The sequence below is a fragment of the Rhinatrema bivittatum genome, chromosome 1, assembly GCF_901001135.1.
Source record: "Rhinatrema bivittatum chromosome 1, aRhiBiv1.1, whole genome shotgun sequence".
Lineage (NCBI taxonomy): Eukaryota > Metazoa > Chordata > Amphibia > Gymnophiona > Rhinatrematidae > Rhinatrema > Rhinatrema bivittatum.
The window spans coordinates 827,607,486-827,633,744 of NC_042615.1; the positions used below are offsets into that span (position 1 = coordinate 827,607,486).

Genomic DNA, 26,259 nt, shown 5'->3' on the forward strand with positions numbered 1-26,259 from the left:
CATGTGCATTTCTCGTATGCATTAATGTCCAGTTTTTAGTGAGTGGATTATGTTGCCTTTGGGCATGTGCATTTCTCGTATGCATTAATGTTTAGTTTTTAGTGATCGGATCATGTCGCCTTTGGGCATGTGCACTTCTCGTATGCATTAATGTTCAGTTTTTAGTGAGTGGATGATGTCGCATTTGGGCATGTGCATTTCTCGTATGCATTAATGTTCAGATTTTAGTGATCGGATCATGTCGCCTTTGGGCATGTGCATTTCTCATATGCATTAATGTTCAGTTTTTAATGGTTGGATGATGTCACCTTTGGGCATGTGCATTTCTCGTATGCATTAATGTCCAGTTTTTAGTGAGTGGATTATGTTGCCTTTGGGCATGTGCATTTCTCGCATGAATTAATGTTCAGATTTTAGTGATCGGATCATGTCGTCTTTGGGCATGTGCATTTCTCATATGCATTAATGATCAGATTTTAGTGATTGGATTATGTCGCCTTTGGGCATGTGCATTTCTTGTATGCATAAATGTTCAGTTTTAGTGATTGGATGTGCATTTCTCGTATGTTTGCATTTGATCAGTTCTGGAGGAGTTTTCTCTTTCTCTGCTGTTGTGCTGCCTGCAGGGTCAGGTTTCTCAGGGTTTGCATTTCAGTTTCAGTCTGCAGGTTTCTCTCTCTAGTCTGTGGTGGTCCCTTCTTCCTAGGGTTTGGGCAGTAGAATAGGGAGAACAGGAACTTCACTAAAGGATACTCAATCACAATTGAGGCAAGTAATTCTGAACTGGTCCTAGGGAGTCAACTCAATCCATGAGGTCTCAGTGCTAACAAGAATAAAACCTAATCACATTACCTAAAGTTGCGGCTTTTATTATCTCTCAAAAAGTCTATGTCATCAATAAATCATATAAAGTGATCGAAAAGATAGATAGAAAATCCAAAAAGCATTATACATAAATATGCTATACAGGCAAATCTTCGAAAATACGATTTATTAAATATCAATTAAGTCATAAATACATAATGAAGAGTTACCAAACTACAGTACCAAAGCATCTTTTGAACCTATACCTGTGCCGTGGAAACCAAAGAAAACCAAATAAAGTCAGTAAGTGTAAACAAATCAAGATAAGCAATTAAAATAGCACTAATGAAATACCAAAAGTTATTTTTAAATAAATAAAAAATATACACAAGAGACAAGACACTCGAATACAAAGCTACCAACAACTGACATTTATTTATTTATTTATACCGATTTTCCTGCATAAAATGCATATCAAACCGGTTTACAATGAGACTGAATAAACAGGAAGTAAACTTCCTTAGTCAAATACATTTAAACGTCAATAGCGAAATAATTTTAAACAGTGCAAAAAGCTAAACAAAAATAATAAAGGTTAAATTATTAACAAAAAATATACATACAATTCTGTTAGAAGGAGCACAAAGGTTAGCACGAAGGGGAGCAAAAGGGGAAAACCCTGTTGTAATAGAGCCGTTAATCGGGTCGCCGCTGGCTGGTCGTCATGACGTCGGGAGGGGGCGGGTTTTCACATAGCTGGTTTTCCCTTTCTCACATCTCACTTCAGTTTTTCTATTTTTTTTTTTATTTTTTGCTCCAAGGGTGTAGTTGTTTTGAAGAGCCAGATGGTAGTGGGCTGCCCCTCTGAATCAGTGCCTGATTACACACATAAAACCAGGTTACAGACGTTTACACACATAAAACCAGGTTACATGCATACATTTACACAAAGTGAGCCCCAGGATACTTTAATACAGACATTTACACACATAAACCAAGTTACATGCATACATTTACACAAACTGAGCCCCAGGCTATTTTAGTACAGACATTTACACACACAAAACCAGGTTACATGCATACATTTACACAAACTGAGCCCCAGGCTATTTTAGTACAGACATTTACACACATAAAACCAGGTTACATGCAGCCATTCACACAAAGTGAGCCCCAGGCTATTTTAGTACAGACATTTACTCACATAAAACCAGGTTACATGCATACATTTACACAAACTGAGCCCCAGGCTATTTTAGTACAGACATTTACACACATAAAACCAGGTTACATGCAGCCATTCACACAAAGTGAGCCCCAGGCTATTTTAGTACAGACATTTACTCACATAAAACCAGGTTACATGCATACATTTACACAAACTGAGCCCCAGGCTATTTTAGTACAGACATTTACACACATAAAACCAGGTTACGTGCATACATTTATACAAACTGAGCCCCAGGCTATTTTAGTTCAGACATTTACACACATAAAACCAGGTTACATGCATACATTTACACAAACTAAGCCCCAGGCTATTTTAGTACAGACATTTACTCACATAAAACCAGGTTACATGCATACATTTACACACACTGAGCCCCAGGCTATTTTAGTACAGACATTTACTCACATAAAACCAGGTTACATGCATACATTTACACAAACTGGGCCCCAGGCTATTTTAATACAGACATTTACACACATAAAACCAGGTTACATGCATACATTTACATAAACTGAGCCCCAGGGTATTTTAGTACAGACATTTACACACATAAAACGAGGTTACATGCATACATTTACACAAACTGAGCCCCAGGCTATTTTAGTACAGACATTTACTCACATAAAACCAGGTTACATGCAGACATTTACACAAACTGAGCCCCAGGCTATTTTAGTACAGACATTTACACACATAAAACCAGGTTACATGCATACATTTACACACAGTGAGCCCCAGACTATTTTAGTACAGACATTTACTCACATAAAACCAGGTTACATGCAGACATTTACACACACTGAGCCCCAGGCTATTTTAGTACAGACATTTACACGCATAAAACCAGGTCACATGCATATATTTACACAAACTGAGCCCCAGGCTATTTTAGTACAGACATTTACTCACATAAAACCAGCTTACATGCATACATTTACACACACTGAGCCCCAGGCTATTTTAGTACAGACATTTACACACATAAAACCAGGTCACGTGCATATATTTACACAAACTGAGCCCCAGGTTATTTTAGTACAGACATTTACACACATAAAACCAGGTTACATGCATACATTTACACAAACTGAGCCCCAGGCTATTTTGTACAGACATTTACACACATAAAACTAGGTTACATGCACACATTTACACAAACTGAACCCCAGGGTATTTTAGTACAGACATTTACACACATAAAACCAGGTTACATGCACACATTTACACACACTGAGCCCAAGGCTATTTTAGTACAGACATTTACACACATAAAACCAGGATACATGCAGACATTTACACAAACTGAGCCCAAGGCTATTTTAGTACAGACATTTACACACATAAAACCAGGTCACGTGCATATATTTACACAAACTGAGCCCCAGGCTATTTTAGTACAGACATTTACACACATAAAACCAGGTTACATGCATACATTTACAGAAATTGAGTCCCAGGCTATTTTAATACAGACTTTTACACACATAAAACCAGGTTACATGCATACATTTACACATACTGAGCCCCAGGCTATTTTAGTACAGACATTTACATACATCAAACATGGTTTTAACAAGACTCATGCGTTCCCCTTTTGAACCCATAGATTCTTGTGATCTGAAATTTCTCACATGGAAGACTATCTTCCTCATAGCCATTACATCAGCTAGGAGAGTAAGTGAATTACAAGCACTAGTCACATAAGAACCTTACACTAGATTTCTACATGACAGGGTGGTTCTCCGCACGCATCCAAAATTCCTTCCCAAGGTAGTGATGGAATTTCATCTGAATCAATCCATAAATTTACCCACATTCTTTCCAAGGCCTCATTCTCATCAAGGCGAAAGAGCTTTACATACTCTAGACTGCAAACGTGCATTGTCTTTCTATATAAACCGCACAGCAGTCTACAGGAAATCTAAGCAACTGTTTGTATCTTATGATACAAACAAACCAGGTAAAGCTGTGGGTAAACAGACTTTATCAAACTGGCTAGCAGATTGCATACACTTTTGTTATGAACAAGCAGGCCTTCTTCTCCAAGGGCGAGTAACGGCACATGCAGTCAGGGCAATGTCAACCTCAGTAGCACACTATCGTTCAGTACCTATTGTCGACATTTGTAAAGCAGCAACATGGAGTTCTCTTCACACATTTGCAGCTCATTACTGCTTAGATAAGGAAGGAAAACAAGATTCAGCCTATGGACAATCTGTCATAAAGAACTTGTTTCCAGTATAAACCCAACTCCTTCTACATCCAACCTGCTGTGATTTACGGCTCACTCAGTTCACCAACAATAATTAACGGTTGCTTCATTACACACTGACTCAGCCTTTAGCTTGCTAATCACCCATATGTGAGGACTAGCATCCTGCTTGTCCTGGGATAAAGCAAAATTGCTTACCTTGCAATAGGTGTTATCCCAGGACAGCAGGATGTAGTCCTCATAGAACCCACCGGCCACCCCGCGGAGTTGGGCCTTAGACCTTTATTGTTTTCTTTTTGCTAACGCTTTTTGCTACATACGAGACTAAGAGAAACACCTGTGGCAGAGAATATCATAGCATGCTGGGCATGCTCAGTGGCCTCTCGAGGCCAGTCAAAAGTTCTAGAAACTTTGACAGAAAGTTTTTCCGCACTAAGGCTCCGTTCATGACGTCACCCATATGTGAGGACTACATCCTGCTGTCCTAGGATAACACCTATAACAAGGTAAGCAATTTTGCTGTACACACATAAAACCAGGTTACATGCATACATTTACACAAACTGAGCCCTAGGCTATTTTAGTACTGTCATTTATACACATAAAACCAGGTTACATGCACACATTTGCACAAACTGAGCCCCAGGCTATGTTAGTACAGACATGTACACACATAAAACCAGGTTACATGCATACATTTACACAAACTGAGCCCTAGGCTATTTTAGTACTGTCATTTATACACATAAAACCAGGTTACATGCAAAAAAGTTGAAGACCTGGTTGTTCAAACAGACATTCACCTAATCGTAGCATCCCTGGTCAACATAGCTCTGTATTAAAGTCTGTAATTTACAATGTAACATAATGTAATATACCTTCAGATAATGTTATATAATACTCTACTACTGTACCGTATTATAATGTGGCAGTAATGTAATATAGTTGCTTTCTTTCTTTCTCTCTTAACGTTAACTCTATCCCTCACTAAACTCTGCTTCTCTTTTCGACATCCCGTTCCTTGGAATTTACCTTGTTAGATGTAACTATTATTTTCCTCCTACTGATGTTAATTGTTACCCCTGTTATAATGTAAACCGATGTGATATCCATTTGAACGTCGGTATATAAAAGTTTTAAATAAATAAATACATTTACACAAACTGAGCCCCAGGCTATTTTAGTACTGTCATTGATACACATAAAACCAGGTTACATGCACACATTTGCACAAACTGAGCCCCAGGCTATGTTAGTACAGACATGTACACACATAAAACCAGGTTACATGCATACATTTACACAAACTGAGCCCTAGGCTATTTTAGTACTGTCATTTATACACATAAAACCAGGTTACATGCACACATTTGCACAAACTGAGCCCCAGGCTATGTTAGTACAGACATGTACACACATAAAACCAGGTCACATGCATACATTTACACAAACTAAGCTCCAGGCTATTTTAGTAGTGACATTTATACACATAAAACCAGGTTACATGCATACATTTACACAAACTGAGAACAGGCTATTTTAGTACAGACATTTACACACATAAAACCAGGTTACATGCATACATTTACACAAACTGAGCCCCAGGCTATTTTAGTACAGACATTTACACACATAAAACCAGGTTACATGCATGCATTTACACAAACTGAGCCCCGGGCTATTTCAGTACAGATATTTACACACATAAAACCAGGTTACATGCATACATTTACACAAACTGAGCCCCAGGCTATTTTAGTACAGACATCTACACACATAAAAGAAGGTTACATGCATACATTTACACAAACTGAGCCCCAGGCTATTTTAGTACAGACATTTACACACATAAAACCAAGTTACATGCGTGCATTTACACAAACTGAGCCCCGGGCTATTTCAGTACAGATATTTACACACATAAAACCAGGTTACATGCATACATTTACACAAACTGAGCCCCAGGCTATTTTAGTACAGACATCTACACACATAAAAGAAGGTTACATGCATACATTTACACAAACTGAGCCCCAGGCTATTTTAGTACAGACATTTACACACATAAAACCAGGTTACATGCGTGCATTTACACAAACTGAGCCCCGGGCTATTTGTGTACAGATATTTACACACATAAAACCAGGTTACATGCATACATTTACACAAACTGAGCCCCAGGCTATTTTAGTACAGACATCTACACACATAAGCTCAATCAAAAGCAGAAGAACTAGCTCTTTTCTTCAACAACAAAATCAACACTCTCCTATCGCAGCTCCCCAAGAACCCCACTGTTCCATTAACTACTCCTCAACCCTCAATCAACTACACTCGGTTAGAAGAACTTGACACAACTTCATCCGCTGAGATCCAAAGAATTCTTAGGAAAATGAAACCATCCTCTCATCCCTCGGATCACATCCCAACCAAACTACTACTAGCAATTCCAGAATCTATCTCCAAATCCCTGGCAGACATCATAAATTGCTCCCTCACACAAGGACTCTACCCGGACAACCTCAAACTTGCCTCACTCAAACCCCTTCTCAAAAAACCAAATCTAGACCCAAACGATCCTAACAATTTCAGACCGATAGCCAACCTCCCATTCATAGCCAAGATAATGGAAAAATTGGTAAACTCTCAACTTTCAAACCACATTGAAGACAACAACTTTCTATTTCCATCACAATACGGATTCCGTAAAACCTTAAGCACGGAAGCCCTCCTCATCTCTATGACTGACCACATCATCCTAGGATTAGACAAAGGACAAGCCTTCCTTCTGATACTACTCGACCTCTCGTCTGCATTTGATACGGTCAATCACTCCCTTCTCATCAACCAATTATCAGCCATAGGTATTTCAGGCACTGCCCTATCATGGTTCAAAACCTTCCTCAGCAACAGAGGTTATAAGGTCAAGATTCATAATAAAGAATCCTCTCTACACCCCGCAGCCATAGGAGTCCCTCAGGGCTCATCCCTGTCTCCTACCCTGTTTAACATTTATCTGTTACCCTTATGTAAACTTCTCACTGACCTCAATCTCAAACATTTCTCTACGCTGACGATATTCAGGTCCTGATCCCCATCGAAGAATCGCTCGCAAAAAACAATGTCGCACTGGGAATCCTGCCTCCAAAACATCAAACAACTTCTTACAAGCCTCAACCTGATACTAAACTCATCAAAAACGGAACTTCTACTCATCACTCCAGAAAACAGCTCCATCACATACACTCATCCTACCGTACTAAGCACTACACAAGTGAGAGATCTAGGAGTTCAAATTGACAATCACCTAATATGAAAGCTAACATCAACAAAACCACCAGAGACTGCTTTTACAAGCTCCAAGTGCTGAAAAGAATACGACCTCTCTTCCACACACATGACTTCAGAACGATCCTACAATCAATCATTTTCGCAAAGCTGGACTATTGCAATACCATCATGCTTGGTCTCCCTTCATCACACACCAAACCATTACAAATGGTACAAAATGCCTCCGCCCGTATACTCACCAACACCAGGAGAAGAGAACACATAACACCGATCTTGATGGACCTCCATTGGCTGCCCATCCACTTCAGAATAATCTACAAGGCCATTCTCACCATTTTCAAAAAATATCCATCAATTAGCCCCAATCGATCTCCATATTCCCCTCCGATTACACCATTCCATAAGACCGACAAGAGATGCTTACAAAGGATCACTTCAAGTACCTCCAGCCAAGACTACCAGACACATCACGCTTAGAGATCGGGCATTCTCCACAGCCGGTCCAACATTATGGAACTCCATTCCCCCGGATCTTAGAATGGAACCCAACATCTCAACATTCAAGATAAGACTCAAAACGTGGCTGTTCACGCAGGCCTTTCCTAACTCCAACCCCATCTAATCTCCCTTCACGCAACAAGCTCCGCTAGTATTAGCGTTAATAGCCACCTTTCAAAATGTTATTTATACTTATATTTCAATATCTAATCTTCTTTTCCCTTCTCATTCCAAGTTATTGTTGTCCTTGTTATATGTAACTGCTTTTTTGCACTTTTGTTAAATGGTAAAGTTTCACCCCTGTTTCTTGTGAACCAGCATGATGGGACCACTGTCTTGAATGTTGGTATATAAAAAACTTAAATAAAATAAATAAATTAAATAAACATAAAAGAAGGTTACATGCATACATTTACACAAACTGAGCACAGGCTATTTTAGTACAGACATTTACACACATAAAACCAGGTTACATGCATACATTTACACAAACTGAGCCCCAGGCTATTTTAGTACAGACATTTACACACATAAAACCAGGTTACATGCATACATTTACACAAACTGAGCCCCAGGCTATTTTAGTACAGACATTTACATACATAAAACCAGGTTACATGCATACATTTAACAAACTTAGCCCCAGGCTATTTTAGTAGAGACATTTACACACATAAAACCAGGTTACATGCATACATTTACACAAACTGAGCCCCAGGCTTTTTTAGTACAGATATTTACACATATAAAACTAGGTTACATGCATACATTTACACAAATTGAGTCCCAGGCTATTTTAATACAGACATCTACACACATACAACCAGGTTACTTGCATACATTTACACACACTGAGCCCCAGGCTATTTTAGTACAGACATTTACACACATCAAACCAGGTTACATGCATACATTTACACAAACTGAGCCCCAGGCTATTTTAGTACAGACATTTACACACATAAAACCAGGTTACATGCATACATTTACACAAACTGAGCCCCAGGCTATTTTAGTACAGACATTTAAATACATAAAACCAGGTTACATGCAGACATTTACACAAACTGAGCCCCAGGCTATTTTAGTACTGACATTTACTCACATAAAACCAGGTTACATGCATACATTTACACAAACTGAGTCCCAGGCTATTTTAGTACAGCATTTACACACATAAAACCAGGTTACATGCATACATTTACACAAACTGAGCCCCAGGCTATTTTAGTACAGACATTTACACACATAAAACCAGGTTACATGCACACATTTACACACACTGAGCCCCAGGCTATTTTAGTACAGACATTTACACACATAAAACCAGGTTACATTCACACATTTACACAAACTGAGCCCCACACTATTTTAGTACAGACATTTACACACATAAAACCAGGTTACATGCACACATTTACACAAACTGAGCCCCAGGCTATTTTAGTACAGACATTTACACACATAAAACCAGGTTACATGCATACATTTACACACACTGAGCCCCAGGCTATTTTAGTACAGATATTTACACACATAAAACCAGGTTACATGCACACATTTACACACACTGAGCCCCAGGCTATTTTAGTACAGACATTTACACACATAAAACCAGGTTACATGCACACATTTACACACACTGAGCCCCAGGCTATTTTAGTACAGACATTTACACACATAAAACCAGGTCACATGCATACATTTACACAAACTGAGCCCCAGGCTATTTTAGTACAGACATTTACACACATAAAACCAGGTTACATGCATACATTTACACAAACTGAGCCCCAGTCTGTTTTAGTACAGACATTTACACACATAAAACCAGGTCACATGCATACATTTACACAAACTGAGCCCCAGGCTATTTTAGTACAGACATTTACACACATAAAAGCAGGTTACATGCATACATTTACACAAACTGAGTCCAGGCTATTTTAGTACAGACATTTACACACATAAAAGCAGGTTACATGCATACATTTACACAAAATGAGCCCCAGGCTGCTTTAATACAGACATTTACACATATAAAACCAGATTACATGCATACATTTACACAAACAGAGCCCCAGGCTATTTTACTACAGACATTTACACACATAAAACCAGGTTACATGCATACATTTACACAAACTGAGCACCAGGCTATTTTAGTACAGACATTTACACACATAAAACCAGGTTACATGCATACATTTACACAAAATGAGCCCCAGGCTGCTTTAATACAGATATTTACACATATAAAACTAGGTTACATGCAGACATTTACACAAAGTGAGTCCCAGGCTGCTTTAATACAGACATTTACAGACATAAATCAAGGTTACATGCAGACATTTATAGAAAGTGAGTCCCAGACTACTTTAATACAGATATTGACACACATAAAACAAGGTTATATGCAGACATTTACACAAATTGAGTCCCACACTACTGTAATAGAGATATTTACACATATACAAGCAGGTTGTATGCAGACATTTACACACATTGATCCCAGGCTTTTTTAGTACATACTGGGACATACAATTCATTGGACATTAATAAGGAAACCAGGAGAGAGAGAAAGCATCTGGTTCTGGTCTTGTTGGGTTTTATGTCTCATCCTCAGATTTGGGTCAGATATCAGATGAAGTGGGATATTTCTTTTATATGTAAACCCCATTATGGGATGAGCTGTACCAGAGCTCGCACGGGCAGTCCCTCACCCTGGCGGAGTTTAAATGGGAAGGTTTTAATGCAAAAGCAAATCCTCAGACTGGACAGAAGTCTCCTGGTGATCAGGAGTTTGTTTCTCACCCTGGGGTCTCCCCTATAAAGTGACTTTGCTATTCTGTGACTTCCCAGGAGAGATTCTCCCTAATCTCACTGATCTCTTTCTTTCATTTAGCATGGTGATGGACATGCAAGTCATGAGGTAAGCCTAAACTTTAGCTTCTGATAAATATTCACATTAATTGTTGCTTAAAACTTATGTAACTTTCTCAGAAAGGGGAGGGGATGGGTAAGGGGGTCACACGTGCTTGGCAGGCACAGGCCTGCACTCGCTGAGGGGGAGCATTGCGACGACTGGGTCCCTTTAAGCTTCCGATCAGCAGCGCCGTCCGAGAGCAGCCTGTTCTTATCTCGCTTCTCCCCCGTCGAATGCTGGGACTTGGACTTCCGAGTCCCCTGAGAGCTGTAAAAAAAATAAAATGACAAGGGCCAGCAGTGCAGGCGTCGGAGAAAACTACGATTCGATCTCCCTGTGCTTGGGGTTGGTGCCGCCTTTTTCTCCCAGACCTGGGGTGCATAGCAAGCAGGCCAGCTCTGCTTTTCTGAATGTAATGCGTAGACATGATTTTTATTTTCCTACGTTTGGCCAACTTCTTAGACCCTTATCTCCCACTTCTCTTACCCCCATTCAGATTTGAGGCTAGATTTTAACTGCAGGAGATTAGATGGACCTTTATGGCTCTTATCTGCTGCTATATAGGATCATGGTATCATGGAATTTGTGGCCGGGGGATGTGGTTAGTGCAGTTGGTGTAGCTGTGTTTAAAAAAGGATTACATAAGTTCTTGGAGGAGAAGTCCATTAATGGCTATTAATCAAGTTTACTTAGGGAATAGCCACTGCTATTAATTGCATCAGTAGCACGGGATCTTCTTAGTGTTTGGGTACTTGCCAGGTTCTTATGGCCTGGTTTGGCCACTGTTGGAAACAGGATGCTGGGCTTGATGGACCCTTGGTCTGACCCAGCAATGCAATTTCTTATGTTCTTATGTTCTTAATTCCTTTTTCTAACTGTTTCTATTGTCTCCGTTTGTTGACAATTTGTGTCAGAAATGGCTGGTGAAACCAACTTACTGATTGAACTAATTTAAGAATTTGTAATCAGAATGAAACATCCACTTCTGAAATAGTAAATGACTGCAGATGCAGATATGGACCATTGACCCCATTCCCTCAAATTTTCTCAGCTGAGATTCTTCCTCTCTGGTTTTCTGCCTCTTTCCATAGATGAGAATAAAACTTCCACTCACAAACCAACACCTGCTCCCCATCTCCCCTCCTTCCCCTCACCCGCATTGTCTTTACTGATCTCTCAACCCTCTCCCCATCGCTGGCCTCTGAAATAATCTTCACCTGAATTTTACCACAACATTGGCAGAATGTGGCAATTCTGCTTCCATGAACCCCTTATTCAACCTCCTCCCCCAACATTATGCAGCTTTAGGGGGAGTCCTGGGGTTCAGTGCCGTCACCGTGTGCATTAAACTAGAGATTCTGGGAGGAGATCCGATTCTCCTCTAAGACAGCCTGGATCTGTGATCACTGTGGATGACGTCAGAGCTGTTTCCTCTGGAGAAAGATAGGGGAGGGGACAAAGATGACTCAGTCCAAGGCAACGGCTAGGTAGGAACCAGGAATGAAGTCAGGAACAGGAACCAGGAAAGAGAACGAGCAACGAAACACACAAATCCCATGGAGACCTGTTGGCAAGGCAAGGAGTGAGTAGCGGGACCTGCCTTAATTAGCAGAGCCCTATGACATCATCATCTGGGGACGCACGTTAGTTTCCCACAGCGACCCCTTTAAAGGCTGGGAAGGTGCGCGCATGTGCATTTAGAGAGAGGCAGGATGCAGGACAGCGGCACCACAAAGCACCTCATCTACTGTTAGCCGAGCCAATCCTCTCCTGAGTCAGGAATTTGGGGTGACTAAGCAGGAAGGAAGGAAGTAGAGAGAGATACAAAAATGGAGCTGATAAATGGGAGAAAGGGAAGGGAAGAAATGAGTAGGAGTTGGGTGAGGCAACATAAAGATGTGAAACATAGAAACATAGAAATGACGGCAGAAGAAGACCAAATGGCCCATCCAGTCTGCCCAGCAAGCTTCACACATTTTTTTTCTCATACTTATCTGTTTCTCTTAGCTCTTGGTTCTATTTCCCTTCCACCCCCACCTTAATGTAGAGAGCAGTGATGGAGTTGCATCCAAGTGAAATATCTAGCTTGATTAGTTAGGGGGTAGTAGCCGCCGCAATAAGCAAGCTACACCCATGCTTATTTGTTTTACCCAGACTATGTTATACAGCCCTTATTGGTTGTTTTTCTTCTCCCCTGCCGTTGAAGCAGGGAGCTATGCTGGATATGCGTGAAGTATCAGTCTTCTCCCATGCTGTTGAAGCAGAGAGCCATGCTGGATGTGCATCGAAAGTGAAGTATCAGGCACATTTGGTTTGGGGTAGTAACCGCCGTAACAAGCCAGCTACTCCCCACTTTGTGAGTGCAAACCCTCTTTTCTTCTCCCCTGCCGTTGAAGCAGAGAGCTCTGCTGGATGTGTGAAGTATCAGGTTTTCTTCTCCCCTGCCGTTGAATCAGAGAACTATGCTGTATATGCATTGAAAGTGAAGTATCAGGCTTATTTGATTTGGGGTAGTAACCGTCGTAACAAGCCAGCTACTCCCCTCTTTGTGAGTGTGAATCCTTTTTTCCACATTTCCTCTTGCTGTTGAAGCTTAGAGCGATGTTGGAGTCACAGTAAGCATGTGTATGTTTATTTAATAAGGGTATTGACTCCAGGCAGTAGCCATCATTCTGGCGAGTCACCCACTTTTCATTGACGGCCTCTTGACTTTATGGATCCACAGTGTTTATCCCACGCCCCTTTGAAGTCCTTCACAGTTCTGGTCTTCACCACATCCTCCGGAAGGGCATTCCAGGCATCCACCACCCTCTCCGTGAAGAAATACTTCCTGACATTGGTTCTGAATCTTCCTCCCTGGAGCTTCAAATCGTGACCCCTGGTTCTGCTGATTTTTTTCCGACGGAAAAGGTTTGTCGTTGTCTTTTGATCATTAACACCTTTCAAGTATCTGAAAGTCGGTATCATATCACCTCTGCTCCTCCTTTCCTCCAGGGTGTACATATTTAGATTCTTCAATCTCTCCTCGTACGTCATCCGATGAAGATCCTCCACCTTCCTGGTCGCCCTTTTCTGTACCGCCTCCATCTTGTCTTTGTCTTTTTGAAGATACGGTCTCCAGAACTGAACACAGTACTCCAGGTGAGGCCTCACCAAGGACCTGTACAAGGGAATAATCACTTCCCTTTTCTTACACGATATTCCTCTCTCTATGCAGCCCAACATTCTTCTGGCTTTAGCTATCGCCTTGTCGCATTGTTTCGCCGACTTCAGATCATTAGACACCATCACCCCAAGAACCCTCTCCTGCTCCGTGCACATCAGCCTTTCCCCCCCATCGAATACAGTTCATTCGGATTTCCACTCCCCATATGCATGACTTTGCACTTCTTGGCATTGAATCTCAGCTGCCATATCTTCGACCACTCTTCCAGTTTCCTTAGATCTCGTCTCATTCTCTCCACTCCTTCCGGCGTGTCCACTCTGTTGCAGATCTTAGTGTCATCCGCAAAAAGACAAACCTTACCTTCTATCCCGTCCGCAATGTCGCTCCCAAAGATATTGAACAGGACCGGTCCCAACACCGATCCTTGCAGTACACCACTTAAAACCGCTCTCTCTTCAGAGAAGGTTCCATTCACCATCACACATTGTATTCTGTCCGTCAACCAATTTGCAATCCAGGTCACCACCTCGGCACTCACTCCCAAGCTTCTCATTTTATTCACCAGTCTCCTGTGCGGAACCGTATCAAAAGCTTTGCTGAAATCCAAGTATATGATATTGAGTGCTCTTCCTCGATCCAATTCCTTGGTTACCCAGTCAAAAAAGTCAATCAGATTTGTCTGACAGGATCTTCCTCTGGTGAATCCATGCTGCCTCTGGTCCCTCAATTCTCCCGACTGTAGATAGTTCACTATTCTCTCTTTCAACAGTGACTCCATTACTTTTCCCACCACTGAAGTGAGGCTAACCGGTCTGTAGTTACCAGTCTCCTCTCTGTTCCCACTCTTGTGAAGCGGGACCACCACCGCTCTTCTCCAATCACTCGGCACCACTCCCGATCTATTGAACAGGTCGCACAGCGGTCCCGCCAGCACATCTCTGAGCTCCCTCAGTATCCTTGGATGAATCCCATCAGGCCCCATGGCTTTGTCCACTTTCAGATTCTTTAGCTCTTCCCATACATTATCTACTGTAAATGGATTTTCCTCTGTTCCGCTTCCCTCCAGTTTCTTGTTGTGTAGAGATGGTCCTTCTCCAGGGTCTTCTTTAGTGAACACAGAGCTGAAGTATTCATTTAATATTTCTGCCATTTCTTCGTCTCTCTCCACACATTGATCATTTCCACCTTTCAATTTCACTATACCAATTTGGACTTTTCTCTTTTTGCTGATGTATCTGAAAAATGTTTTGTCACCATATTTTATCTCCTTGGCAATCCTCTCTTCTGCTTGACTTTTTTCCAACTTGATTAATTTCTTAGTCTCCCTCAGTTGAATCAGATATTCTTCTTTGTGGTCCTCCCTTTGGGATCTTTTGTATTTCTTGTATGCAGTTCTTTTAGCTTTAATTTTGTCAACCACCTCCTTTGAGAACCAGATAGGTTTCATTTTTCTTTTGCTTTTCTTTACATTTCTAACATATAGAGCAGTTGCCTTGGCGATTGCTCCTTTTAGATTGGTCCACTGTTGATCCACATCTCTCTCATTTTCCCATCCATTTAGTTCTTCCTCTAGGTACTTCCCCATTTCCTCAAAGTCTGTGTTTTTGAACTGTAAACTCTGGTCTTTGTGCTTCTTTTCCATATTCTTTTAGTGATATTAAACCATACCGTTTGATGATCACTGGTGCTGAGGTGGGCGCCCACCTTGACATCAGAGATGATATCTCCATTATTGAGCACTAAGTCGAGAATAGTTCCTTCTCTCGTGGGTTCCAATACCATTTGTTTGAACAAAGATACTTGCATGGCATCCACTATTGCTCTACTGTTTTTAGATTCTGCAGATGGGATTTTCCAGTCTACATCTGGCATATTAAAGTCACCAACGATCACCACTTCCCCTTTCTTACCTATCTTATGGATGTCTTCAACCAGATCTCTGTCCAGCTCTTCCTTTTGGTTTGGAGGCCTGTAAACCACTCCAATATAAATGGATGCTCCATCATCTGTTTTTAGGTCGACCCATAGTGCTTCTTCCTTGCCCCAACTTCCTTGCAGCTCAGATGCTTGGATATTATTTCTGACATAAAGAGCCACACCTCCCCCTTTTCTATCCACTCTGAGTGGGCAGTGAGGTTCATAGCTTAGGGTCAGGGGGGAAATATGGGGAGGAAAGCAATAGTAGTGAGGGGAGAGAAGGGAAGGAGAATAGAGCTATGGAGGGGGATGTTAGAAGAGGGAGGAAAGGGGAGAGATCAGAGATGAGGGAAAGGTGAGAGGAAGAAGGGAAGGATGAGGGGAGAGATGTGAGAGGATTGTGTGGGAGAGCAGAAAAGCAGAGTCAGGGATTGGGTGGAAGAGTAGGAAATGGAGGATGCAGTGACTCGGTCATTTGGTGGAAGGTTTGAGTAGGGGGTGTAAGATGGGCTATGGTGTGTGTGAGAGATTCAAAAAGGTGGGGAGTATGGAGAAATGGTGTAAAGAACCTGGAGGGGCTGGGGAAAATTGCGAGGGAATGAGGGACAGGAAATCTGGGAATCAACAGAGGGAAGTTTTCTTTCTGCAGTTTTCAAAGGACACGGACTGTCCACTATCAGAGGCCGGATGCTGGGTCATGAACCATTGCCATTGGCCTGACCAGCCTAGCACTTCTTATGTTGAGAGGGACAGGACATCAAGGGGGTCAGAGATGGAGGGAATGTGGGAGCTGGGGAGGAGGTGAAAGTGGGAAAAGGAGGCCTGGTAAGGGCAGAAGAAAGGGGATGAGAGAGAGAAGTAGCTGGAGCTGTTGAGGGGATGAGCGAGGTAGGTAGGTGAGGAGTGATGAGTACAGACAGAGGAGTGGGTGGAAGAGAGAGAACACTGAGAAAGGACGGAAGGGGAATGGGAGGACTGGGGAGGGGGTGATAGTGGTCGATAGGTAGGAGGAGAAAAGAGGGAGCTGGGGGCCTGGAGGAGGAGAGTTGAAATCTTGTTATGAGAGGATAGAGAAGCAAGGAAGCAAGACATGGAGACAGCAGATGAAAGGGAAAGATCAATGCCAGAGACAGATATAGGGGAAAAAGAGAAGACAGGAGGAGAAAGGACATGAAAAAGACTTCAAATACCAACAAAAGAGAGACCAGGCCCACTTTGATTATAAAAACAAAAGCTCAGATAATGGAGGGGAAAATGCATTAATGTTCAGTTTTAGTGATTGGATGATGTCGCCTTTGGGCGTGGGCATTTCTCGTATGCATTAATGTTTAGATTTTAGTGATTGGATGATGTCGCCTATGGGCATGTGCATTTCTCCTATGCATTAATGTTCAGATTTTAGTAATTGGATTATGTCGCCTTTGGGCATGTGCATTTCCCGTATGCATTAATGATCAGTTTTTAGTAGAGATGTGAATCGTGTGATCGATCATCTTAACGATCGATTTCGGCTGGGGGGGGAGGGAATCGGATCGTCGCGGTTTTGTTTTTGTAAAAATCGTGTAAATCATAAATCGGGGGAGGGCGGGAAAACCGGCACACTAAAACATCCCTAAAACCCACCCGACCATTTAAAATAAATCCCCCACCCTCCCGAACCCCCCCAAAATGCCTTAAATTACCTGGGGTCCAAAGCGGGGGTCCCGGTGTGATATTTTACTCTCGGGCCTGCGGTGCGTTGTAGAAATGGCGCCGGCGCTACCTTTGCCCTGTCATATGACAGGTCAAAGGTAACGCCGGCGCCATTTTGTTTTTTGTCCCCCGACGTCAGGAGCGTAGGAGATCACTCCCGGACCCTCGCTGGACCCCAGGGACTTTTGGCCAGCTTGGGGGGGCCTCCTGACCCCCACAAGACTTGCCAAAAGTCCAGCTGGGGTCCGGGAGCGACCTCCTGCAGTCGAATCGTTTTGCCGTACGGCCGGCGCCATTTTGCGCAAAATGGCGCTGCCCGTACTGCAACACGATTCGACTGCAGGAGGTCGTTCCCGGACCCCCGCTGGACCCCCAGGGACTTTTGGCCAGCTTGGGGGGGGCCTCCTGACCCCCACAAGACTTGCCAAAAGGATAGAGACAATGTATTAAGAAATTTCCTTAGGTGTAGGAATAAATTGTATTTGGGAGAAAAGATATGGGTTTACCCGGATGTAGTTAGAACAACACAAATGCGTAGGAAAAGATTTTTGAGTTTATGTCCAAGAGCACGAGCCATAGGTGACACGTATAATGATTAAATTCCAATGTAAATGTGTTCTAACAATAGATAATACACGGTATGTATTCATGGAACCTGAACAATTAGAAAAATTGTTGTCTTCTAAAGAGATATCTGCATAGTTCTGTTATTATATCCAGGAGATAAGTATATTAATTCCCACTATCTCCTTGTTTTTCTTGATTAGATTTAATCTGTAATAATGCTCCATTAATAATAGATGGATCTCTCAGTTTTCATGGTAAAATAAGGTAATAGCATGGTTAAAATTAATGGGAAGATTTAAAGATGTATTTTCATAAGTTGGTTGTATTTGAATTTGCTATACCTTATGGTAAGGTAAATCCTTATTTGTATTTCTATGAAAACATTTAATAAAGAGATAATAATAAACATTCAGCTTTTAGTGATTGGATGATGTGCTTTTGGGCACGTGCATTTCTCGTATGCATTAATGTTCAGTTTTTAGTGATTGGATGATGTCGCCTTTGGGCATGTACATTTCTCGCATGCATTAATGTTCAGTTTTAGTGATTGGATGATGTCGCCTTTGGGCATGTGCATTTCTCGTATGCATTAATGTTCAGTTTTTAGTGATTGGATGATGTCGCCTTTGGGCATGTGCATTTCTCGTATGCATTAATGTTCAGTTTTTAGTGATTGGATGTGCATTTCTCCTATGCATTAATGTTCAGTTTTTAGTGATTGGATGATGTCGCCTTTGGGCATGTGCATGTCTCGTATGCATTAATGTTCAGTTTTTAGTGATTGGATTAAGTCACCTTTGGGCATGTGCATTTCTCGTATGCATTAATGTTCAGTTTTAGTGATTGGATGATGTCGCCTTTGGGCATGTGCATTTCTCCTCTGCTTTAATGTTCAGTTTTTAGTGATTGGATGTGCATTTCTCCTATGCATTAATGTTCAGTTTTTAGTGATTGGATGTGCATTCTCGTATGCATTAATGTTCAGATTTTAGTGATTGGATTATGTCGCCTTTGGGCGTGTGCATTTCTCCTATACATTAATGTTCAGATTTTAGTGATAGGATTATTGTCGCCTTTGGGCGTGTCCATTTCTCCTATGCATTAATGTTCAGTTTTAGTGATTGGATTATGTCGCCTTGTGGCATGTGCATTTCTCATATGCATTAACGTTCAGCTTTTAGTGATTGGATGATGTGCCTTTGGGCACGTGCATTTCTCCTATGCATTAATGTTCAGTTTTTACTGATGGGATGTGCATTTCTCCTATGCATTAATGTTCAGTTTTAAGTGACTGGATGATGTCGCCTTTGGGCATGTGCATTTCTCGTATGCATTAATGTTCAGTTTTTAGTGATTGGATTATGTCGCCTTTGGGCATGTGCATTTCTCGTATGCACTAATGTTCAGTTTTAGTGATTGGATGATGTCGCTTTTGGGCACGTGCATTTCTCTTATGCATGAATGTTCAGTTTTTAGTGATTAGATTATGTCGCCTTTGGGCATGTGCATGTCTCGTATGCATTAATGTTCAGTTTTTAGTGATTGGATGATGTCGCCTTTGGGCATGTGCATGTCTCGTATGCATTAATTTTCAGTTTTTAGTGATCGGATTATGTCGCCTTTGGGCATTTGCATTTCTCGTATGCATTAATGTTCAGTTTTTAGTGATTGGATTATGTCGCCTTTGGGCATGTGCATTTCTCGTATGCACTAATGTTCAGTTTTAGTGATTGGATGATGTCGCTTTTGGGCACGTGCATTTCTCTTATGCATGAATGTTCAGTTTTTAGTGATTGGATTATGTCGCCTTTGGGCATGTGCATGTCTCGTATGCATTAATGTTCAGTTTTTAGTGATTGGATGATGTCGCCTTTGGGCATGTGCATGTCTCGTATGCATTAATTTTCAGTTTTTAGTGATCGGATTATGTCGCCTTTGGGCATTTGCATTTCTCGTATGCATTAATGTTCAGTTTTTAGTGATCGGATGATTTATTTATGTATTTAAAATAATTTATATAACGGAGGTTCCTGTATAATATACATATCACCCCGGTTCACAAGGAACAGTAACTATTGCTACATTTAGCGGTTTACATAGAACAGAATAAAAAATGAAGTATTTACATTGAACAAACTAAGTAAACAAGTTTTTACATTGAACAATGTCGCCTTTGGGCATGTGCATTTCTCGTATGCATTAATGTTCAGTTTTTAGTGATTGGATTATGTTGCCTTTGGGCATGTGCATTTGTCGTATGCATTAGGGGTGTGCATTCATTTTGAACGGATTTGTAAACCGCAACTTATATTTGTCAAACTTAAAAAAAGGGGGTATGCGCAAAATATCGCAACTTCCAACGTATTCAACATATTTCTGTTGGATACGTTGAACCGCAAGGTGTGCGCTTTTCCTCGCCATTAGCTGCGAGCTTGGAGCCCCGGATTACAACACAATGGCGGCGCCCCTGCGGTAACCATGCCAACCTGTCTGACCCTTTCCTGTGAGTCACAGTGACTCACAGGAAAGGGTCGGACAGGTCGGCATGGATACCGGAACGCAGCGTATCCGCATTCACGTTTTCAGAGCAGCACTGAATGCAGCGAATCGCGCTGTCATTCAGTGCTCTCTGAGGATTTTACTGATGAGCCACTCAGTATATAAACAGCAGCATGAGGAGCCACACACTTATTTCCAGCGATTCTGTGGGGAGGTGGGCTGGGTGTCAGGCAGGCAGAAGCAGAAGCAGAAGCAGAACCAGAACCAGAACTGATAGAAAACACAGAACATATACTAGGCTAAGCTTAGGCTAGCAAAGGAAAGAAAAATATTCCTTGTCTTGCTTTAGTGCCAGAGGTCAGCTACAGTCACTAGTATTCCTGTTTCTTTCAAGCAGTCTAGTGGTCTAGTCAGCTAGCACTGACCACTATTTACCATTGAGGGTGTTGGACTGGCTTTGAGAGAGATATTATTTTCAATGTCATCCATATTTCTGGAGTAACAAAAATTCCTGCTTTATTAAATTCCAATTATTTAGTCTGTCAGTGCAGTGGGCATTTTTAACAGACTGAACATTGTTCTTGAGTGGGTCTGTTCATTTGGGCATTATTAACAGACTGAACATTGTTATTGAGTGGGTCTGTTCATTTGGTCATTTTAAACAGATTGAACATTGTCCTTGAGTGGGTCTGTGCTGGGAAGTGCCCGGGCCGGAGTACTCAGCCTCTTTTCTGCTTACAAGCAAGCTAGTTCTGTGTGCACTGCACACACATGAGTGCATTGCCAGGCTGGCAGTGAGACAGTGGGCAGTGGGCATTTTTAACAGACTGAACATTGTTCTTGAGTGGGTCTGTTCATTTGTGCATTTTAAGCAGACTGAACATTGTCCTTGAGTGGGTCTGTTCATTTGGGCATTTTAAACAGACTGAACATTGTCCTTGAGTGGGTCTGTGCATCTGGCCATTTAAAACAGACTGAACATTGTCTTTGAGTGGGTCTGTGCATCTGGGCATTTTAAACAGACTGAACATTGTCCTTGAGTGGGTCTGTGCTGGGAAGTGCCTGGGCCAGAGTACTCAGCCTCTTTTCTGCTTACAAGCAAGCTAGTTCTGTGTGCACTGCACACACATGAGTGCACTGCCAGGCAGGCAGTGAGACAGTGGGCAGTGGGCATTTTTAACAGACTGAACATTGTTCTTGGGTGGTCTGTTCATTTGGGCATTTTAAACAGACTGAACATTGTCCTTGAGTGGGTCTGTTCATTTGGGCATTTTGAACAGACTGAACATTGTCCTTGAGTGGGTCTGTTCATTTGGGCATTTTGAACAGACTGAACATTGTCCTTGAGTGGGTCGGTTCATTTGGGCATTTTAAACAGAGTGAACATTGTCCTTGAATGGGTCTGTGCATCTGGGCATTTTAAACAGACTGAACATTGTCCTTGAGTGGGTCTGTGCTGGGAAGTGCCCGGGCAGGAGTACTCAGCCTCTTTTCTGCCTTTAAGCAAGCTAGTTCTGTGTGCACTGCACACACATGAGTGCACTGCCAGGCAGGCTGTGAGACAGTGGGCAGTGGGCATTTTTAACAGACTGAACATTGTTCTTGAGTGGGTCTGTTCATTTGGGCATTTTAAACAGACTGAACATTGTCCTTGAGTGGGTCTGTGCTGGGAAGTCCCTGGGCCGGAGTACTCTGCCTCTTTTCTGCTTACAAGCAAGCTAGTTCTGTGTGCACTGCACACACATGAGTGCACTGCCAGGCAGGCTGTGAGACAGTGGGCAGTGGGCATTTTTAACAGACTGAACATTGTTCTTGAGTGGGTCTGTTCATTTGGGCATTTTAAACAGACTGAACATTGTCCTTGAGTGGGTCTGTGCTGGGAAGTCCCTGGGCCGGAGTACTCAGCCTCTTTTCTGCTTACAAGCAAGCTAGTTCTGTGTGTACTGCACACACATGAGTGCACTGCCAGGCAGGTAGTGAGACAGTGGGTAGTGGGCATTTTAAACAGACTGAACATTGTCCTTGAGTGGGTCTGTTCATTTGGGCATTTTAAACAGACTGAACATTGTCCTTGAGTGGGTCTGTGCTGGGAAGTGCCCGGGCCGGAGTACTCTGCCTCTTTTCTGCTTACAAGCAAGCTAGTTCTGTGTGCACTGCACACACATGAGTGCACTGCCAGGCAGGCTGTGAGACAGTGGGCAGTGGGCATTTTTAACAGACTGAACATTGTTCTTGAGTGGGTCTGTTCATTTGGGCATTTTAAACAGACTGAACATTGTCCTTGAGTGGGTCTGTGCTGGGATGTCCCTGGGCCGGAGTACTCAGCCTCTTTTCTGCTTACAAGCAAGCTAGTTCTGTGTGCACTGCACACACATGAGTGCACTGCCTGGCAGGCAGTGAGACAGTGGGCAGTGGGCATTTTAAACAGACTGAACATTGTTCTTGAGTGGGTCTGTTCATTTGGGCATTTTAAACAGACTGAACATTGTCCTTGGGTGGGTCTGTTCATTTGGGCATTTTAAACAGACTGAACATTGTCCTTGAGTGGGTCTGTGCATCTAGGCATTTTTTTTTTTTTAATTTTATTTTTATTGAAATTTCACATTTTGAAACAGATATAAGATAACATAATCATTATACAAGGTATATTATTCCAAGAACAATTTCCTTATTATCTCTTTAAAAGAAATCAGTAGGTAATAAAGTCATGAGAACAAAGGGATTTCAAACAAAAACAAAAAATCAGGAGCATTTTTAAGGAAAAGAACTTTAAGAAATATACTTGATGTTATTTATCCCACCATATATCTCTTTTTTCCCCCTATTACACAGCTTCCTTAGGATATGTGTGCAAGTATGTTCGCAGTTGTTCAGGATTTGTGAAAATGAATCTATTATTCAAATGCTTTATTAAACATCTACAGGGATACCTTAATTGGAATTGTGCCCCCCTTGATAATACTTCAGATCTCATTTCTATAAACCTTTTCCGTCTTAATTGGGTGGAGCGTGCGATGTCCGGGAATATCCTTATAGCTTGCCCATAAAAAATGGATTTTTGATGTTTAAAATGCAATTTTAACACTGCATCTCTATCTGTTTGTGACACAAATTGAACTAACAATATAGCCGTAGAGCTAATTTTAGACTCAAAAGATTTTTCCAGGAATTCAGTTAAATTTAATTCCTCTAGGATTTCTCCATTATTTATATTGCCCCCTCCCTCTGTTTGTGGTAAATAGTACAATTTACTTAATTTAGGAAAGTTTACCTCTGAGTATTTCAAGATATTTTTCAAATAACTATGGAATAAGTCCAAAGGTGTAATCAGATGACTTATTGGGAAGTTCAATAATCTAAGATTATGTTTTTTCAACTGATTTTCTAACATCTCGATTTTATTTTCATGATCTTCTTCTGATTTAATTAGATTTACCTGAATCTTTTGAATTTCCCCCACATTTTTATCCATTGTGTTAACACATTTCTCCAATTGATCTACTTTATCTTGCACTTGGTTATTTTGTTTCAGGGCATCCTGTACTGTATTTGCTAATTTATTAATAGATATTTGCATTTTAATCATCATGGTTCCTAATTCCTCCATCGAGAACTTTTTTGGTACAATAAGAGAAACCTTTTCACTCCTATCAAAACATAGTTGGACATCACTTTCCCTTCTGCATTACCCAATGAAGTGTCCTTAATTTCCTTTAAGTTTTGATCAATCATAACCCTTGAGTTCTCAATTATATTCACTGGTCCTTCCTGAAAGGAGGAATCCTGGTAAGAGACATTTAAGTCCACTTCGGTTTCTGCAGTAGGAGGGACCGATTTTTTCTCTGGGCCACCCGAGGTTAAAGATGTCTCGAATGCCACGTTGTCCAACTCCTGCTCCTGAGTTGGGCTACTAGCGGCCCTTCCGGGTGCTTGGGTGGGATTACTATGGAAACAGTCTGTAATTGTAGACTGGAACATGTTACCAGACGTTGTTACCGAGGACGTCTCTCTCATTCTCGCCTTCCTCTTGGTATGAGGCATGGCAGTATGAGGGATTGATATTCTAAATTGCAGAGAGTCTTATCAATGTTTCCAAGTTAACATCAAATTTACTCACTGTTTGTTCCCTTCGCTCTCAATCCGACCGCATCACGAACAAAATTTATGGCTCCAAACCGCTCCAAACCAGGCTAAGCTGGGCAAAGTCGCGCGCACCTTGTACGCGCGCGGCTTAGACATCGCGCCGGCGGCGTCGCACCGGCGTAGGCTTGATTTTATTAGCCTACCCGGCTCCTCCTCCACGTCGCGGCGTCCTCAGTACTGCCCCAGGATTGGTAGGCAAGATTAGAACACTTTCAATCAGCTGGGCTCTCACCCGAACCAGGAAATGCTGCGGCAGTGTCCCGCCGGCGTAGGCTTGATTTTATTAGTCTACCCGGCTCCTCCTCTACATCGCGGCATCCTCAGTACTGCCCCAGGATTGGTAGGCAAGATTAGAACACTTTCAATCAGCTGGGCTCTCACCCGAACCAGGAAATGCTGCGGCAGTGTCCCGCCGGTGTAGGCTTGATTTTATTAGCCTACTCGGCTCCTCCTCCACGTCGCGGCGTCCTCAGTACTGCCCCAGGATTGGTAGGCAAGATTAGAACACTTTCAATCAGCTGGGCTCTCACCCGAACCAGGAAATGATGCGGCAGTGTCCCGCCGGCGTAGGCTTGATTTTATTAGCCTACCCGGCTCCTCCTCCACGTCGCAGCGTCCTCAGTACTGCCCCAGGATTGGTAGGCAAGATTAGAACACTTTCAATCAGCTGGGCTCTCACCCAAACCAGGAAATGCTGCGGCAGTGTCCCGCCGGCGTAGGCTTGATTTTATTAGCCTACCCGGCTCCTCCTCCACGTCGCGGCGTCCTCAGTACTGCCCCAGGATTGGTAGGCAAGATTAGAACACTTTCAATCAGCTGGGCTCTCACCCGAACCAGGAAATGCTGCGGCAGTGTCCCGCCGGCGTAGGCTTGATTTTATCAGCCTACCCGGCTCCTCCTCCACGTCGCGGCGTCCTCAGTACTGCCCCAGGATTGGTAGGCAAGATTAGAACACTTTCAATCAGCTGGGCTCTCACCCGAACCAGGAAATGCTGCGGCAGTGTCCCGCCGGCGTAGGCTTGATTTTATTAGCCTACCCGGCTCCTCCTCCACGTCGCGGCGTCCTCAGTACGCAGCATTTCCTGGTTCGGGTGAGAGCCCAGCTGATTGAAAGTGTTCTAATCTTGCCTACCAATCCTGGGGCAGTACTCTAGGCATTTTAAACAGACTGAACATTGTCCTTGAGTGGGTCTGTGCTGGGAAGTGCCCGGGCCGGAGTACTCATCATCTTTTCTGCTTACAAGCAAGCTATTTCTGTGTGCACTGCACACATATGAGTGCACTGCCAGGCAGGCAGTGAGACAGTGGGCAGT

The 26,259-nt window shown here is 42.3% G+C and overlaps 1 protein-coding gene across 50 annotated transcripts in view; it reads left to right on the plus strand.

Moving 5' to 3' along the window:
- LOC115079149 (GATA zinc finger domain-containing protein 14-like) overlaps nt 1–26,259 on the plus strand; it is a 437,489-nt gene that overhangs the window by 92,901 nt on the left and 318,329 nt on the right. For all 50 annotated transcript variants that reach the window (XM_029582467.1, XM_029582591.1, XM_029582583.1 and 47 more), the window contains exon 7: nt 10,942–10,968. In XM_029582467.1, the coding sequence (XP_029438327.1) occupies nt 10,942–10,968 (27 nt within the window). The remainder of the gene's footprint in view (nt 1–10,941; nt 10,969–26,259) is intronic.